We start from the raw sequence: 19,995 nt of genomic DNA, 5'->3' as shown, positions 1-19,995 counted from the left end.
ACGCAACAAACAAATTGAGAACCTTGACTGGATCCCAGATTGGAGCTGGGGTTGGGAGGGAAAGCAACTATTAAACGCATCTGGATTGTGTACGGATAAGCAACTATTAAAGGAGATTTGAATTTGGATCAGACACCAGGTGGCATGACAAACGTATCACTAATGCTCTTAGGTGTGTGTCCGGATTACACAGTGGTTATGGAGGAGAATGGCCTCGTGTTGACAGGATGCGAGCTAAAAGAAGCAGAGGTGAGGGTTTATCGTATCTCCAACCGGCTTTCAAACAAATTTGGAAAGATAAAGCAAATGTGGCAAAAAGGTGATTTGTGAACAAACATGAAGGACATACATTAGGTCACTGAACTACTCTTTGTACTTTTCTCTGCTTGTCAAAAGTTGTGTGTGGCAGGGGGAAAGTAGGTTTCTCCAAATTATTCCCTGATCACATTTCTTTGTTGAGTTCCTTCTAATCACTCCATCTATCTCTCTATCTATCACCTAGCTAGCTGGCTAGCTATTTTCTCATTTGCTGAATCTCCCACTAGAATACAGGCATTATGTCTAGTTCACGGTTGTATCATAATGCCTAGCTCAAGGCTGGCCACAGAAAAGTCCTTCAGTGTCCTTAAACATTTTTTTAAGTGAACTGGAAGTTATTTTCTTTGCAATAATAAAAATTAGATGAGGCTCCCTGCCGCTGCCCTTCTCTGCCTTCTGCTTTATGGAATAAAAATCCTGAAAACCAGGATCAGAAAACTAAGAGAGCTGTTGGGGTTCTCTCGACCCTGCTCCTGACACACTCAGGAATCCATTTGTGAAAAGGCAAGTGAATAATGAAAATTATGAGTAATCTAAGAGAAGTGGCTACTTCTCTTAGGTGGTAGGGTAGTCGGTGCTGTTTTAAGTCTTCACTGTTTTGCCAGGGAGACACTCACCAGCCTGGTTAAGTCTGAATCCAGGACAGAATTCCAAGTGAGCAGATCGAAATTAGTTTAGAAAAAGGATCAGCCTCAGAGTAGTTATCATTAATAATTAATCCATATACAAAATGAGAAAAAAATATTGTATTACAGCTTATATTTAATTTTCCTTATTCCATGTATTAGGAACTCATGTCCTCATTTAGCTGTTGTAAAAGAGCTGAGGTTTTGTGAAGAACCAAAAGTGCATTCAGATAAACCTACCGTCACTGAACAGGAAGTCAGTTTAAAAAGCAAGAAAACAATCTGAGGGTTTTGAAGGGGTGGGGGGTGGAGGGGGGTGGGAGGTTGGGGGAACCAGGTGGTGGGTATTAGAGAGGGCATGGATTACATGGAGCACTGGGTGTGGTGCAAAAACAATGAATACTGTTACACTGAAATAAATAAATTAATTAATTAATTTAAAAAAATTCTTAGAAAAAAAAAAAAGAAAACACTCACATCCCTGTGGGACCTGTATCCACCTAGTGGTGACATATCCCAATTGCAGTTTTAGTCCTTGAGTGACTTGACTTTCTAATAAACAACAAACTGTAAAACCCAATATTTGATCAAAATAAGATCATAATATATAAATGCAATCCTTATGCTTAGAAAAAACAAAATCCCTGACCCAGTGAGGCCAAAAGTATTTTAAAAATTATTTTTGTATTTCTAAGATAACTAATACCTGAGCTCATTAAAATTATACTTACTTTTGTTCAAATAAAATTTCTAATAAATGCAATAGAAAACAAGTTTACTTTATACCTACTGTATTCTGCTACTTTTCATGAATGTAGGTCTTTAGATAGTCACTATTATCATCCAATATCTAATACACTTCTTGGATTTGGATCTCTGGTGACTAACATTTAATCTTGCTTTATTCATCTGTGACATATTTTTTCCTATGGACAAGGAAAACAGCAAAAAACAGTAATTATTTTAGCATGAAAGAGCTCCAACAGACATTAGTCAGAGACTATTTTAAAATGTAAATAAAACCACAGGTCAAGTAGACCGTGGCCAAGGTGAAGAACCATTCTGCAGTTTACATTTAAAAATCATTAAAGGATTCATCGGAAGAAGGAACTCAAATTGATATCTAAGAAAACAGAAGAAACTCTACAACAGGTAAACTAGTAAATAAGGAGACCTCATTAACTCCACGGCGGTGACTTCATGGGGGTGAACTTTTAGCCCATGGCATCAGAACTAGGTGGGGAGTGCCACTAGGTGTGTGACCTTGAACATCTATGAAGTGTTAACAGTTTGTACTATCAATACCTACTCCCTCAGGATTGTAATTAGGACTCCATGAGATAATGAATGTGCCATTTTTCATGCATTAACTGGCAAATTTAAGGAACTGGCAAATATTGTCCTGATAATGATGCCGAAAATGGAAAAAAAAAAGTATAAGAAGCAAAATGCCTTGGTAAGTTACAACGGAGAGAAACACACGCAAGCCTTTCCTCAGGGCTTAAGATGATTTTACAGGACATTTAATGAGTGGAAAGAACTCTCCTATGGGAGGCAGACACCTTTCGCCATGATCCCAGCATTGCTAGGACTAACCCTACTGGATAGCTGACTTCATTTCTCCCGATGAAGTTCATGGTTGTGTTCAATGGGGAGGTGGCACGAACCACCAGGTCCAACTTTTTATCTCCTCTTGGTAGGCAAGGTGGACTGCCATTAAGGAAGAGAGCTGAGGGGAACACTCCATACTCACTGAGAACTGGAGTTGCTATATTTAGCTGATGCTTTGCTCCGTTTTATTCAAATAAAGAGCCCATTTACATTTAGCATTCAGTCAAAGAAATTTAGGTTCCCATGCCTGCCTATCCCAAGGAGAACCCCATGAGGAAGGGGCCTGCTTTCCCATGGCCCTCCTGAAGGCATGCCTTGAGAATGAAGCGACAGGCCAAATTTGGATTTTTAGTTAGCCTTTAATAGAACTCCAACGCATTAACAGTAAACAAAGATGTAAGTAAAAAACATCCACATGTTACCTATCAGTAGTTCTGAACACTCACAGTGGTCACACTGCTGGAGCTGAGGTCACTCACATTTTCAGGAAATGCAGTCTACCCTGTTTCAGTGGAATACACGCTCTGGCAGTTGGAAGGCAGAGATGAGGTTCCTTTTGTTCAGTGAATCCGCTTTACTGGAGGCAGCTGTCTTCTCTCTCCTTCACGCCACATATTTTAAAAACTGTCCCTTTGCCTTTTATGTTAAAAGTGCTATCAGAACTGAAGGGGCTTTTCCTTACTGAAATAGAATTAACTACACAGGTCCTACATTCCTGGGCCCATTTTGCCGGTTAAATTCCCACACAATTAGCAATTTGTAGAAAAGTAAGTGTTAAAAGAAGTTAGCACACTTGCATCCGGAAGTACAATTCAGAGTTCACAATACAGGGCTCTGTGATAGAGAGTGCCTATGAGCAGCTTCCTGTCATACACTGAGGCTACAGAACTTCCCTGGAGAACAGATCCATTGTTGGCGTAAACTGTAGTCACAGTCGGCTTCTCAGACAGAATATTCTGGATGCGGAGAACCTATTCAGGGGATACAAAAGATTAACACTGAACCACCATACACCCATGTCACCCAATCACCAATAATCCCTGTCTTCCACAGCGACGCAATGATTCAGAGGATGTGCTGTTGAAAACAGCAGTTACCAATCTTTTTAATGTTTAAATGAAAGTACTTTTTTAAGCCTACAAAGAAAGTACTTTTTTCAACCATCTAGCTACTACTGCATGCCAACCCAGGATTTCGGGTTATTATAGTAATTGAGCATTAATGGAAATACTTCCACACTATGCTAGCATGAACAGAAGTCATGTCATGTAGGGAGCTGACAATAAGCCAGGTATTTAAAAACATTGCCAGTCTACCACACAAGGAGGGCACATGTCTTTATAGAAAATGCCTTTTGACTAGTTTCCACGGTAATTTAATACATCAAAAGATTATTTTTCTAAAAGTATTTGAATGAGTGAAATTCTGCCAATTATTGGCTTAAAGCACTTACAAAATCACTGCATAAGTTTATCGCATTGTTGGTTTAAAATGACTAAACAAACCATCCCTGTGACAGTTTACTATGTTATTAGTTCAAAAGGACTTAAACAATTAAAGTAGAAAAATGAAGACTTAAAAAAAAAAAAAGAAAAACCTCTGATGATGGAGGATTGTTCGGGTCATAAATGAAGAGCTTCTGGCCATTAGGATGACAGCCTACCAAGATGTCGCCCGAGGAAGGATCGATAGACAAATTGTCCACCAGTGTATCCAACTTGAGTACCTTCCAAATTAAAAAATGTCAATATCTAAATGACTTGAGAAACTTGATTAAATAATTTAGGACTAAGCATTCTTGCCTCTCAACACATGGGAAAATTACATACAGCTCCCGGCTTCCACCCTTTTAACACCAATATGGCGTAAATTAAATTTAATAAACTGGGTTAGGGCCACTTTTCATCTTCCCTGAAATTAAGAGAGTTAGGGTGATGATCAATGTCTCTTAAAAATGAACTCCTTTTCCTTTAAAAGATGCACAATGATCAGTTAGCTCAAGGAACTCATTTGAAGCAAAATAGGAAATTCTTAATCAATCTAAAATATGTGTTGTCAAGCAGGAAGAAAATAATAATGGTGTGGAACCCAATTTCTACCTTCATTTATTATTGAAAGAGCTGACAATGTGCATAAATCTTCATTTCAGAATTCATCTATTAGTCTTTTCAATTGTGAAAATTCTTATTGGAATTCATTGGGTACCATCAGTACGTCATGGAATGGGCTCTAAATCTGATGCAAATATCACTCCCAACCCTCTGCTGTATGTCATCAGTCAGTCCTCATGAAGGCTGGGGACAGGAGGCTTAGCCTGTTGTAGAGAGGTGATATTTAAAAACGCAGAAGAGCAACCCTGGCATTACATTCTGTTTTAAGGGAAGTACTGTGGTGATACAGAGTAATTACAAAATTACCAAGTTTAATACGTTAAGGTCTACTTGATATAAGAAAATAAGTATTTTACCTTCAACTGAGTTAAATTCATATTAGGGTGTCTTTCCAAAACATGAATTTCGTGAGCCAGGATATCAGCAACATAGATGTACCTTCACAGAAAGGACACGCTGGTTAGAACACCACGCCAATATAAAAGTTCATTAATACCATATGGAAGAATAAGTTTTAATAACCTGCCAAGAAGTTAATCAATGATGGGCCCTCAAGGAATGCTTGATAAAGGTCAATTTTTATTTAAAAAGCAAGCTTTCAAAATCAATTCATTGTTGCTACAAACAATCACAGAATTGTTAAATGATTTCTCAAGAGGTTTGTAAAGGGAAAAGTAATATAGAACATTATTTTGAACATAAAGTCTGTGATATTTGCCACCGAAATGTCTGGCTTCCAAAAAAAAGTTTACACATTCCACGATACAGTTTGGTATTTCTATGTATCATGTTCACACAGAAATACAAAGTAGCGAACAGAACACACTTTATTATTTATTAATAATCATTCATTCTTAGTAAAATATTTATTACCATGTTGAGAATTTTCAGAGTAAGAGATAAGAATCTATTGAGAACAATCTGCCTACATCTAAGCAGGGTGAATTAACGAACTACTTTACGGTAATTTTACTCATTGAATTGACCGTTCCATGGCAACAGTTCTATTGAGCGATTATCATGTGTGAAGCCATGAGCTCAGTATTGTGACGGACATAAAGAAGAGGCAGCCTTCTCCTACAGAGTTTCTAGTGCGTTGGGATGATCAGACTGGTCTGTACACATGAAACAAATAATACAGCATGATTGGTTACACGAGAAAGAGTTCAGGCCTAGAGACCGAAGAAATACCTAACTCCTGAGAACACAGAAGGCTTCACAAAGGAAGGGCATCTGCGGTGGCTATGGAAGGAGACTGCACTTGGGGAAATGAGGACAAAGCACCTTCTAGGCAGAAAAAAAACCTTGTGAGCAAAGGCACAGGGGCAAGAATGAGAGAGGCATATTTGCAAAATAATGACTTCTTTGTCTAAAGCAGGGAAAGTATGAAAAGGGTCAAAAAGGGAGGTTGAAGCTCCCCTATTAAAGCAAGTCCAACCCTTTAGCTTGCCCTGATTTGATAAGCAATTGGGTCCCACTGAATTTGCAGAATAACAAAGTGGCATAATAACAACCGGCTAGTTCCATTCAACAGGTCCTGAGCATTTGTTTTTTGCACCAGGCAGGGCTCAGCAGGAGGAGTCCAAGAAGAAGCTGGCCAGGCCCCCTCTTTCAGAGAGCCTTAAGGGCTCATGGAATACAGAAAGACAGAACTGGCAACAAGGCAAAAAATGTCAGCAGACTGAAAACAAGTTGGCTACTACCGGCTACTACTCTAGCCAGAGAGGGTGAGAACCTAAAGCGGGCAGGCATCAGTGGGAAAGGAAAGTGGGGGGGTGGCGAGGACAGCTTGCTCCTGGGGTTGGCTGGGGAGGGCAAAAGAGGAGTTAGAGCTGAATCCTCTCTCATTATTCTTGTCTGCAGCTCAGGTGCTGGAAAGTTTGAGTCTCATAATTGAAAGATGAGAGTTGGGGGAGAAAAACAGATTTGGCAGGAGAGTTACAGACAATTTAAATGATTCTACATTCGTCTTCTATAATCAACAAGAAAGAAGAAATTGTGTCATGAAAAAAGACATTGAGTTGTCAAGGAATGCCAAATTTATTTCACGTTATGTTTGCAGGAGTTTAAATTGTTCAATGTGCTAAGGTAGTACAAAGGGAAGTTAATAAAATTTAATTTCCTTTCTATATGCTATGGTTGGACGTAGAGAAACAGTGGGATAATTTGGGAGGGGGGGCCCACTGGGCAATAGCTACTAAAGTTACCATTTAAAGGGGTAACTCTTCAAGTAAGTGGTTCTACTTTGAGGGATCTGTTCTATAGAAACAGTTGTACAAACGTGCAGACACGGCTCAGAGCATCACTGTCAACCCGTGCCCAGGCGGCATTACCACCCAGGTCTGTCTTATCCTCCCGAAACCTGAATATGGATTACGCTGCAATGCTCCCTTCAGGAGCTATTCCTTAAAAATATCTGGAGAAGCTTCAGTGGTAAATGAGAAATACATTTTTTATATTAAAAAAAATATATATATATGTGTGTGTGTGTGTGTGTGTATATATATATATATATATATATGAAAACCAACCTATGCATCCATTATCAGAGAATTGTTTAAATTACTTTAAGATCATCCCTATCATAGAATAATATGCAGCCAATGAAACAAAGATATCTTTATTTAAAAGGAAACACCTATCTCACCCTTTAATAGGTATATGTAAATAACCCGGTTCATAAAAATTCACATTTACAAAATTAAATTCTACAATGATATTTAGATATTATATGTAAATATATATATGTACTTAGTATATATTAAATATTACATATAAATATTATATATATTTAATACAAATATATCAATGTATATATTTTATATATATGTGTGTGTGTGTGTATATATATATACATACACATATATATTTGTCATAGACAAAAAAATATCAAGGAAGCTTTTTACAGTGGAAAAAACCAGCGAAGTGAGGAATCTGACCCAGCACCACTACTAAGGAGAAGAGAAGATAATCTTATGAGGAGTCATACTTTTTATCGGGTGAAATATTGATCCCATTTGCTGCATCAAATCCTTCTGCTACCACTTTAACTTCATTTGGACTGTAGTAAACAACATTTGCCCAGTGTAAGTTCAAGTATGTTTCCAAATACTTTAAGAAAGGATCAGAGAAATAGTGGTCATTGGTGGCATAGAAATGTGCTGGTCCCACAGCTATGATATCATTCACACTGAAAGAGAAAAAATAATCCGTGAGAGAAAAGCAGCAACCAGTTGGTCTCCATATTAAAGATTAAGTCTCTGGAAGGACGGCATAAACAATCTGTGCTTTAAATTTTTGGTACGAGGTTTCCCAGGAAAAGCTCAGCTAAAAGTCACACGGCTATGGTCAGAGGTCATCTACTATAATATCGTTTTTCAGAGAACAATTTTGCAAGGTAACAGGTAATCCGAAGACAGGTCATTTAGCAATTACGGCAGGACTCTTATAAAAAACAAAAAAGAACTTCGTGCCAACAGGCTATGTTTTTTGACAGCCAAAAGTGTTGGGTTTAACAACAACATGAAAGGGTAGGACTATCTAGAGTACAGAGCTTGCTAGAGCCGCGCTGGCTGCGGAGCGGGTCGGGCCGTCAATAACATTTACCTAGCCTTCATTTACTCAGTTGCCAGATTTTCCCGAGTTCCTCTGCTTGGTTATTAGTCAAACTAAGGTTGACTGTTCAATTTCTACCCGACTCACAAAGACGACGTGCCGAGAATGAACGGGCCCTCCACAGACACGTGCAGAGAGATGGATGATGAAATTGCCATAGTGCAATGATTCAGACGAGAGATTTATATGCTAAAAACAATTACATTTTTAAAACCAGTTGGGCAAGGGCGTTATTAAATTTAAATTCCAATTACCCTATGCAACACTTTCTGAAAGAGCTGCTTTCTTCTTTGGTCAGTGAAAAACAGAGCTACGGGGAAGGTGGGTCCCCTCTTTCTGAAAGAGACCATGATGCAGAGGCTGCCTGGACAGTACTTATGCTCCTATTTATCGTGAAGTGCATTTTTTGGGAAGAACAATTGGAAGTTACATGCGGAAGCCCTAGATAGGGATGGAGAAATTAAAAATATTCATCAAAGTTCAAACTTAAAAGAAGGAGTAAGCTAATGCAAGCGGAGCCAGGGAGATACACACGAGTCTCCTTTAGCCACATTATCAACCGGTGGTATGTTCTGGAAGGAGAGAGTGACCAGCTTCCAGTCTGAATCCCTCCAATTCTGTGTGGCCATTAGCCCCCAGCTACCACGACCCCAATGGAAGCACTCTGTAGTAGTCCCACACAAAGCACACTGCCATCATTTAAAGCAGGCTACTCTTCCTTGGCAGGACAAAGTATTATGGTTAGGGTGATGGGTCATCTGAGATGGAAGGTGACAGCAGGAAAAACAGGGAGGCTTGTCTCCTGTTCCCTAGATGGACCTGAGGAGCAACGCCTCTGTAATCCAGTGTTTTATCATTTCTCAGGGGAGTCCTCAGAGAACACTGGTTATTATGAGTGACATTGACTTTCCCTGCTCTACAAGGAAGCCACACACACACACACACACACACACACACACACGTGCGCGTGTTTTTACATATGTGTCTACATACACATATTTTAGCTCTTATCAAAGCTGAGAGGACCATCATGGGAAATACATGGACATGCCAGAGACAGACTGGAGAATGAACAAAAGGGCTGAGTACCTTGGAAGAAGTTCGTGTTTGATTGTTTTTAGATGCAAAAGGGAATTTTCTTCTTCTTCAAATTTAAAAATTTCCACTGTATTCTTGAATTCTGGGTGGTTGACAACGAAGAGATAAACTGTGTCGTCTAAAGAATTGAAAGAACAGAGTTAATTTACAAGACAGAACCACAGGACCTCTGGGCAGACACTGACATTTAAATACCACAGGCGGGGAAAGGTTGAATGTTTAAGCTGTTAGGCGACCTAACAGATCATTCTTCTTCCCCGTCTTTCTCATCACTGTCTGGCTGGTGTTATTTCTGATCATCGGTCCCCTGACCTTTAAGAAAGAGTGTTTTCCACTCCATATACAGAATTCATGAATAATCTGTTTATAGTTTAATTCAAAACCATAGCTCTTTTTTAATGCAATAATCATAGGTATATGAAAAAAGGTTATGAAATGTAAACATTCTCCCAGGTATTACCTGCTAGAAATTCCAAATGTGGCCTCAGTTGCTGCTAGCTGGAGTGGCAAGTGACCAACTTACTTGTATGAAGAATACAGTAATAATTCATGAGTTAATTGTTCTTCTGTTTCTACAGATATGATCCAAATCTATTTTCCACAGTCATTTGCAAACCATGAGAAGCTTCTCCATGTGAGGAGCTCATCAGCCCTTACCGTTGTCTATGAAGGTGCTGATACCATGTGGATTGAACGAAGCCAAATTGAACCCACGGCTGATTCTCAGTTCCAGGGCCCTCGGGTTTTCTTTTTTTAGATCCATCATTAGTATCCCTCCAGGCTTATCTGGGGAAAAGCTGTGGAGTCCTGGACATTTCAAACCCTTTTCAAAACAGAGGAAAAAAGTTAAATATAGAGGCTTCCAGGTGTTTATGGGCTAAAATGGGCTGTATAAATAAATGATAGATTTTGGTTAAAGGAGGCAGCATTACAGCTACAAACAGCAAGAAAGCAGAGAGAAGAGGACAGAAAAAAAAAAAAAAATAGGAATCGGGGGCTGGAGAGCTGCGAGATGACCGGGAACTGATTCTTCTGAGTTGAAGCACAAGCCTAGGGGTGTGGTCTCTTAAAGGGATAACCAGAAGGTTGGTGGACAGGGTGATACCAAGAAGAGTTGGGGGGTGGGAAGAAGTGAAAGTTTACACGTAGGCTGTTGACCCTCAAGCTCTTGGCCTGCCCTTCGCTCGTCCAGAAGCTCAAAGTCTTGGTGAACGGTATTAAGTCAAGACTCCCCTCCTTGCCTCACTCCCCAGATCCAATCCACCAGCAAATCCTCTGGACTTGACCTTGAAAAATATATCCCTTCATAAGGCTGTGAACCTTTCTCATCGCTTTGGCCATGACTGCCCTGACCCAAACCACGCCCCCAATGACAGCAACGGCTCACAACCAACTGTCCTTTTTTATTTTTTCTGGCCTTTCCCCATGGAAGACTGGTCTCCCACCAGCATCCAAAGTCAGATGATGTCACGCCTCTGATCAAAACTCCATCTCGCTCAGATTATGAAGTGAAAGTTCTTTGGGTTCCCTGTATGGTCTGCCCTGCTCACCCTCCTGCACCTTCCACACCCCAAACACTCCAGATCTCGGCTCTCATCTCCTACGGGCCACATGGCTTCCTAAAGCTCTTCAAATATACCAGGCACATTCTCACTTCAGCACATTTATACACACAGTTCCCTCTGCCTAGGAATGCTCCCCACCCCACCCCACCCCAAGATCTAGGTCTCCCGGATGCTTTGTATCTGTGTCAAATGGTACTTATCGCTATTTGGCACAGATGCATCCGTAGACATACAGAAATGGAAGCCTGACCACACCCTCTGCCCAGCTCTCCCAAGTCTCCACTGCCCCACCTTCCTTTACTTCTTAAAGTGCTGCGAGCATCTGACACAGATCCATCCTCACCCCACTGGAACAAAAGTCAGGACTTTGTCTCCTCCGCTCACTGCTAGGTCCCAGGGCCTGGAGCTGTGCCTGGCATATAGTTTGTCCTTTCCTCACTGACTGCAAATATCACCTCTATGTACATGTACATATACAAGATCCCTCTGCATTCTGATCTATCTGGGGACTCCGGCCTATTCCTGTACCAATACACCACTCTTTAATTACCATAGCTTTATTTCTAATTACAGCCACTCTATTTATGGCGAGTCTCCATATCTCACACCTCATTGTTTTATTGTCACAAACTAGTCTTAGATATTTTTGCTCATTGATATTTTTAAAGATTTTATTTATTTATTTGAGAGAGAGAGAGAGATCACAAGCAGGTAGAAAGGCAGAGCAGAGAGTCTGATGTGGGGCTCGATCGCAGGACTCTGGGATCATGACCCGAGCTGAAGGCAGAGGCTTTAACCCAGGTGCCCCTCATTGACTTTTCTGTACAAATTTTGAGAATTAAGTTGCTGCTCTGAATGGAACATTATTACTTTTATTTTTATGACTCTTACAGCTCCTACTTGGTTCTTCCTTGTGCACGGGAAAGCTAGTGAATTTTACATGTTTGTTTTGAATCCAACCACTTCACTGAACTCTCCCTGTGGATAAAACAGTCTACTGGTTCAATGTCTTGGATTGTCTAAAAAGCAGGTAATGGTGATGTCAGAAAACTATGGCAGTTTTGACTTTTCTCCCCACCTCATATTTCTCCTTCTTGTTTTACTGGGTTATTAAGAACTCTAGTAGAGGGGCCCCTGGGTGGCTCAGTGGGTTAATGTATCTGCCTTCGGCTCAGGTCATCATCCCAGAGTCCTGCGATCGAGCCCCGAATTGGGATCTCTGCTCAGCAGGGAGCCTGTTTCCTCCTCTCTCTGCCTGCCTCACTGCCTACTGTGACCTCTGTCTGTCAAATAAATAAATAAATAAATAAATAAAAATCTTTAAAAAACCCCACAAAAACTCTAGTAGATTACTGATGGTCATAATATTTGGGGGCATTTTCTTCCTTTTCTAAACATTTATGGAAGGTGGCTAATGTTTTACCACTAAGAAGGACGTCGGCTGTAGGTTTCAGAGAAATTACCTTCCATTTCTAGTTTTCTTGGAGCTTTCAACCAGGAATGAAAGGTTGCATTTTATTTCATGTTTTCTCAGGACTCACCGAAATAATCTAGGTCTTTTCTCTTTGAGATCTTTTAAGTCATATTTTATGCAAATCTAAAAGAGTACACCAAAATTAAGTCTCACTTTATGCACAAAGTTGAACATAATAGAAATTATCTCCAATTTTAAAAAACCTATCAAAATGACAAAACTGCAAGGCTGGCAGTCTCAGTGAGCAGAATAAACTGGAATTACATTATCCCTTCATAGCAGGGTCACTTCACAGGCTGGTAATCTCTATTTTATATCACTGTCCCATCAATGAGAGCATGGGTTCAAGAAAGAAAGCTCTACCGGAGATGGTGGATCATTATTCATGGTTATTTTAATGTTCCCTGCCATTTAACCATGTTTTTTCTCTTTTCAAACATTTGATTTATTTTTACTTTCCGTAAACTACACATACCAAAATTTACCACCTTCACCATTTTAAGCATACCTTTCAGTGGTGTTAAGTACACTCCTATGGCCATATAAATCTTTCTTATATTCTATTTTCTGTCATCCAATTCTTCACGAAGTAGGACGCAGGTTTTGGGCTGACCCTCACACCCATAACCACAGAAGAAGATGTGTCCGATGGGCTACCATGTTTGGAAGAGGAAGAGATAGCTGCCGTGAGATACCCACTACTCGTTTAGAAAGAAGTGAATTCTGGGAAACGGGAGAGACAGTGCTGAGTAATTTAAAAATCAGCAGTACAGTGGAATTGTTTCTAAATTTCAAAAAAATAAAAGACAGATAACCAAGGAAGGACAAAAAAGCTGAGGAAATTGTATAGACATGGCTACAAGATCATTGTGACTGGCATTAGCCCTTCAGTGGAAATGACTATAGATTTATGTGCGTGGAGACCTCAGTTCTCCCAATTCAGGTTTATTCCTAGGGGGGCTCAGATCTTGAAACATGTGATTTCTGGATTACAAAAATCTCTGAAAATACCTCTTTTGAGGAAAAAAAAAGCAAGTGATTTCTACTTTCCTCAGATTTTTGCATCTCTAGTTACGAATGATTCTGACAAGGAGTCCCAGTGTTTTCTCCTAAGCCTATAGACACGTGTAAGCATGTGCTTCCTAACAAACCTATAATACTAGAAATATCATTTTACTCATTCTGTGTAGGTAAGTACATAACCTTGTCTCTTGAGACTGTATTTTTAAAATTTAACATAAATTTTAGTGTTCTTGCCAAAGCCCACAATATTTCTTTTTTTCCTCCTCAGTGGTAACAACCAGCTGCTCAGTGTTCCACCTAAAAACCATCAGGAACCTGACCAGTATCCTAACCCTCATTCTCCAAGCCGAGTTCTCTAAACTTTCCCAGAGGTCCGACAACTGTTTATTTGTGCCATGACTCTTCAAAAGCAACCCTATGCTTGTCAGAGCTGAATCTCAGAGCCTGAAAATAATGATTCTGTTCCTGCTCCTCTGGATGATGAGCAGGAACAGAATCATCACAGGCCGCCTTCCTCAAGGAAAACCGAAGCCGTGATGACACTAAGGACACTCATGGGGGCCCACGCCACAGAAGAGCGGTGGTCAGAACTTCCTCATTGCCCACTCACACAGTTTTCCAATTAGATGGCGACTGGTGTAGGCCAGCACGCGGGCCAATCAGTTTTACAGTCTTCCCAATGTCTGTCCAGGGAAGCGGTTATTTTTCAGCTTCTAAGAATTAAGGCAAAGCAAAGGGTATCAATAAACTCAGTTGATGACTTTAAGGAGGAGCGATTCAGGGGGAGAAAGAAAGAAAGAGAAAGGCTTGGTCTGGGAAAGTTGGTATATTATTTGAAAATAAACAACAGCAGCAAGAATATGAGCTTAAAATTGAGTAGCTAATGGAAGGAGAGATAGATGCTGCATGTAAAAGAGTATAATGAAGTACAGAATAGCCACAACAATGACCAAAGTATGCTTTTTAATAAGAAACTTTTGAAACACAGATTGCACTGGAATATTTTAGTACAATGCGGTGGGGAATAAAGAGCAATTAATCAATTGGCAAAGACGTTTTCATCTTTACATTTAGATAAGCTTGAGGACATTTTCCAAATTTCTGCTCAAACTGTCTTTTTTTTTTTTTTTCTTCCAGAACATATTTTTGAAAGTGAGGAATTTTAAGAACAAGTTACTGCACTGCAGGCCCTCGTCAAACACTCCTGTCCCTCCTCCACCGGGACTGGTGAACGAAGGAGCTACTCACCACACTAAGGAAAGCCAGACCGTTGGGAAGTATGTCAATATCATCTGCGCCAGCTTCTGTAAGTTCAAGAGATAGATAAATGTCACGTTTCAATTCTATTATTTGTTAGGTCTAACTGGGACTTAGTTTACTTTGTCGGTGCCTGCATTTTTAGGAATGGTTCTAATTTTTTCCAAGGAACCTACCACTCTCTTTAATACACGTCAGTCCAAATCCCTTCCTGCAGTGAACCTCTGACTTTAAATGTGAAATATTTTATGTTTACTCAAATCAAAGTCAAGTAATCACTACATTTCCAGCTATAATACAGGAAAAGTTGACATCTGTACACTCTTCTGATAAACATCCAGATGTCGGTACAAAAGTAATTGACATCAGGGGAATATTACTTTCAGAGAGAAGGGCTCATAGTCATTTAACCATGCAAATATCCTTGTCCCTTTCTCTGCTCATTCAATCTGAAGCAAACACAGACATTTCTCTCATTAACAGAGATAAAACACCTGGGATTATATATGCCCTCTTTAAAAAACAATGTCTGCTTGTTCTCATAAGCAAAGAAAGCCTTCCACTTAATCTTTAAATTTAGGCTTTAAACTACAGAAAACAACCAGCAAAAGAAAATTAATGAAAAATACCGTGCACCTAAGCCAGCTGAATCTTCTAACGCTTGTCTCTGAGCAGGCTACAATTACTATTGATTGTTTATTGATTGTCTGCAGTCCACTCCACACAGCACAGCAAATAATTAGACACAAGACCTTCCCAGTGGTCTCACTGTGTAAATTCCGCAGACAGATAATAGACCCAAACACAAGAAAAGAGGAATAAAAATGGCTTAGATTAAGCCAAATCATGACACATTCTTTGAGTCCACAAAATCCAATCTTCCCCTTTAAGGCCTCTCCAAAGACTTTCTCCAAGATTATTTCTAGGTTGTCAAAAACAAACAGCATCTACGCAGCCGTTTTGGTTTTGATTCATGAGTTTGCATCTGGCCGGTTGCCTCCAGTGTCACTGGCTCTATCATAGTGGAGAAAAGCAGAAGAAAATACAATTGCCAAGAACTTCGCTTTGCTAAGACAACTGCAATCATGAACACCTGCAAAGTCTGTTCCTTGGCAAGAGGATACATACATATATATGCTTACGCATGGCATAATGGAGGAGTTCTTCACCTGGGCCTGTGGATTCCTAAGGAGCCACAAATGGGTTCTATAGTCTGTGAACTTATTAAAATTCTACGCAATGCAAAATGTCATCTGTATGTCAGCTGGGAAATTGTCTATGAAAAGGATCCTTGGCTTTCAGCAGTTTAAAAAAGGGTCAGTAAGGGGTGCCTGGGTGGCTCAGTGGGTTAAAGCCACTGCCTTCAGCTCAGGTCATGATTCCAGGATCCTGGGATCCAGCCCTGCATCGGGCTCTCTGCTCATCGGGGAGCCTGCTTCCTCCTCTCTCTGCCTACTTGTGATCTCTGTTTGTCAAATAAATAAATAAAATCTTAAAAAAAAAAGGGGGGGTCAGTAATACCTCAAAAAAGTTAAGATTTCCTAGTCTCTAGACCCATGGTCGTTCTCAACTGGTAATGCGCAGGGATGGGGGGAATTCGACCCCTCATGTGTGTATGTGTAGCCACAAACATATTAACACACACACATTCACAGGCACAGGTCAGTCTGAAGTTTTACTTTCTGGATCCACTGAATAGGAAGTCAATTAAGTAAAATTGGTTGCTTCTGAAAAATTACTTAAAACAATTTAATTTCAATGTGTACGTGCTAATACATAAAGTACAAGAAAAGGTATATAGAAACAAACTAAGATTTTATTTATTTATTTGACAGACAGAGATCACAAATAGGAAGAGAAGCAGGCAGAAAGAGAGAGGGAGAAGCAGGCTCCCCGCTGAGCAGAGAGCCCAATTCAGGGCTCGATCTCAGGACCCTGGGATCATGACCTGGGCTGAAGTCAGAGGCTTTAACCCACTGAGCCACCCAGGAACCCCAGATATATAGAAACAAATTAACCAGGTTTCTTTGGGTGGTAGGATTATGAGTGATTTTCATTTTCTTCTTTATACTTTTCTTTGTTTAAAATTTTCTACAAACAACAGTACCATTTCAGTAATCAAGAGAAGAACATTTTTTAAAAGATATTTGCATTTCAACCATGCTGTCACTTCTTTCTGTTTAACCCCATTGCCTAATTCCAAGGGAAAACAAAGTCTTATCTGCAGTTTTCTTTAGAATATCTTCCAGATCTACCCCCAACCCCATCTTCATTTCTATATCCATCACTACAAGAGAATGTTATCATTTCATATCACTGCTGCGGTGTGATTACTGCAAGAGTAGTCAATGCTGGAGAAATTTTTCTCCTCTAATTTGATAATAGGAGTAGTACCAGCAGTAATAGTAATAGCTATTAAGGTATAGAGTTTACTGAGGGCCACACTCCTTGTAAATAAACACTTTACACACATTATTTCACATAATTTCCTATACTCTAAGAAGCATTATTATCTCTTATTTCGGAGTTAAGAATATAGGACCTTTCAGTGGTTAGGCAAATTGCTCAAGGTCTGGGACTTTGAGTCCTTTTGTCCTTCTTGAGTCCCAAGAAGCTGGGACTCAAATCCTTTTGTTCTGACTTCAAAGCACACAGAAAAAAGACAACCTAGCGTAGAATGAATTCTCTCTGTCAGAACCATCACTGCTTCCTCTCTGAAGACATTTGACTTTGTAAATTTGACTGTGGTCAATTCCATAGGTTGGCTTCCCCTCTAAAAGTTTTGCTTCCATGCCTCCTCCCAAGATCTTCACCAATCCATACTCTGCACTTTTCTGTACAAGCTCGTTCAAAACCCTCTTGGGTGAGAAAGTCGTCTAGCTTAACACATCTGATTTTTTATTTTTTCTTACTCCTTTGGTAATGATCTGTGTCAGAGATGGCTAACTGCTCCCCACTATCCATACTTCCCTTTCTCCTTTCCAGCCACAGGTGCCCGGCAATACACCACAGACATATGTGGTGTCTCGGTTCAGGTTAATTGCATGTGAGAGCACAGTATGCATGTAATTTCTGGGTAAAATAACTAAAAATAATAGCCACGTCAATGTTCTTTCTACCTTTCTTGCTGGGAACTGGCCATAACTGGAGTTCTAATCCTTGACCAAGAAGCAGTGTGTTGAAGACAATGGTGCTGCTCCATCAGCCTTTGTACAAGATTGGCCACACCAAGCGTAGACCTCTTATCACCCTAGGCCATTTGCTTATCTTTAGACAGCCAAGTAAAGGAAGATAAATTTCTCTCTCCTCTAGGTGTAACTTTACAATAGCAAATCAGCCCTTGCCATTCCCAATAGAGTATCTGAGATATAATGTACCTTTTACTGTCCACTCTTGGCATACTGGAGAGGTATGTGTGTTAATGACTCTGGGAGGAGATACTATATTGGAAAGATAATTTGCAAAAGGTACTAAAACTTTCTGAGCGTTGAGTCCTTCTGTCATTAAAAAAAAGAAAGAAAGAAAAGAAACAAGAAATCTAAATCTCACAGTAGTGTGTATTTTGTTTTCCTTTCATAGGTAGAGTGTAAAGTAACAAACTTATCACAAGGGCTGCAAACTTAATGCCTCTTTTTTTTTTTTTTTTAAATCTCCCCAGCAGCAGTTTTTTAAAGGTCTTGATTGCCAAGTGTATAAAACCACTAATTAACTCAAAGAGACAATCCACTAAAAATTTTATTTTAGTCCAGTACTCTGAATGCCTGCATTAAGCTTTTAAGCCTCAAATAGACTTAACTAGCTCCTGTCATTATAATTTTTATTATTTAGATGTCGATATTGGGCCAGATTCTGTAAGAGCTTGGTTTCTATCTGTAAGAGACGAGGGGAAAGAATACGGAAAATGGGGGTGCCTGGGTGGCTCAGTGGGTTAAAGAATACAGAAAATGGGACAGTGAGCTACTCTGGGCCCCTATGGAAGGCACACATCCTGTATGCTGTGTGGCAGATGACTACCACTTATTAAAACAGAAAGACATGATGTGATATGTTTAAAGCACCAGAATGGCAAAGAGTTCATTTCTAGTCATGGTGAATACAGCACTGGAGAGACAGAGACAGAGAGAAAGCATGTGTGTGTGTGTGTGTGTGTGTGTGTGTGTGTGTGTGTGTTGGTATGTGCGTACGGGTTTTGATGGGGATGGAAGGGTAGGGGAAAGTGGTCTTACCTCTTAGACGGACCGCAGGTCTCAAGTGCATGGCTACTACTGTTTCCAAAGAGAAGACTACCCTTGTTGCCTACCATAAGACGTCGCTTTGGCCTGGATGGGAATGTACACGCCCCACACACTATTTTTCCTCGTAATCAAGAGACCACTGAATAGGCGACTGTTATTAAAAACATATAACCCCATGCTATTATTAGCCAGTAGGCTTCACTAACATAGCATTCAACAAATGTTCACACAGTGCGTGCTAGCCACAGAGCAAAAACAAAAAGAAAGAAAGAAAGAAAAAAGCACAATTCTAATTAGCTCTAAAAATGTATCCCAAATGGGCTTCTAATCACTCATCGTCTTCGCTCTGTTGCCTTTTGAAGTGCCTCAGAGGCATTAAACACTTCACAAGAAGGGCCATAGGTGACATATTTCCTCATTCTTTCCAATTCCAGACAGTAGCTCACACACATCACAACATAAAGGTCACAAACACAGACAGATGCCTGTTCAGAATACAAATGTCTTTGGGCTTGTTTTTCTCCGAGGAGCCCTCCATCCCAGTGAGTTGTAACAGCAATCCACTTGGCGGTTCATCCTGTAATGTGTCTGGCTGTGCCCTATTGTCTACTCTGAGACTCGAATTCACAGAAGGTGGGCTCCACAGGGCCAAGGGCTGTTTAATAATTTGACAATTATTAACTCAGTAGCAACAGTAACCTTCGAGAGCATGGACTCAACCTCCCAACCTTGCAGAACATCCCTCACAGACGCCATCGGGCTCTTGCTTAGCGGCCAGTTCTGAGGGGCTCCTCGTGATGGCAGTCAGAAGGCAGGGAACAGCAGCTGAGTTTCCTGGGACTCCCAACAAACTTATTTCTAGGACCGGCTGCCTTATCTGGCACAGATCTAGCCAGTCTGCTATTTGATCCTGAGTTTGTATCTCCCTGCTAAGTGCAACAGTATCAGAGAGGAGAAGCTCCAGGAGAAAGAAGTCAAGGAGTCTAGGCCTAGGAAGATGGGACTGGGAAAAAGTACCAAAGTAGCGATGGCAACTAGGAGACAGGGCATGTAAGAAACAGA

The 19,995-nt window shown here is 40.3% G+C and overlaps 1 protein-coding gene across 3 annotated transcripts in view; it reads right to left on the bottom strand.

The window, feature by feature from the left end:
- The window catches only part of LOC309845533 (serum paraoxonase/arylesterase 2), a 67,185-nt gene that overhangs the window by 36,012 nt on the left and 11,178 nt on the right, over positions 1-19,995 (bottom strand). For 2 of the 3 annotated variants that reach the window (XM_082693633.1, XM_082693632.1), the window contains exons 3-9: positions 14,690-14,745; positions 10,037-10,202; positions 9,371-9,497; positions 7,656-7,856; positions 5,023-5,104; positions 4,153-4,281; positions 2,895-3,526 (exon numbers count right to left, since the gene is read on the bottom strand). The exons of the other annotated variant lie outside the window; for it this stretch is intronic. In XM_082693633.1, coding sequence (XP_082549759.1) covers positions 3,368-3,526; positions 4,153-4,281; positions 5,023-5,104; positions 7,656-7,856; positions 9,371-9,497; positions 10,037-10,202; positions 14,690-14,745 — 920 coding nt within the window. In that variant the 3' untranslated portion in view covers positions 2,895-3,367. Of the gene's footprint in view, positions 1-2,894; positions 3,527-4,152; positions 4,282-5,022; positions 5,105-7,655; positions 7,857-9,370; positions 9,498-10,036; positions 10,203-14,689; positions 14,746-19,995 lie in introns of those variants that run through there. 3 annotated transcript variants of the gene reach the window in all.

Source organism: Mustela nivalis (genome assembly GCF_964662115.1).
Source record: "Mustela nivalis genome assembly, chromosome: 12".
NCBI lineage: Eukaryota > Metazoa > Chordata > Mammalia > Carnivora > Mustelidae > Mustela > Mustela nivalis.
Note: the sequence above shows the minus strand (reverse complement) of the source record. Positions and strands in the feature narration are given on the sequence as shown.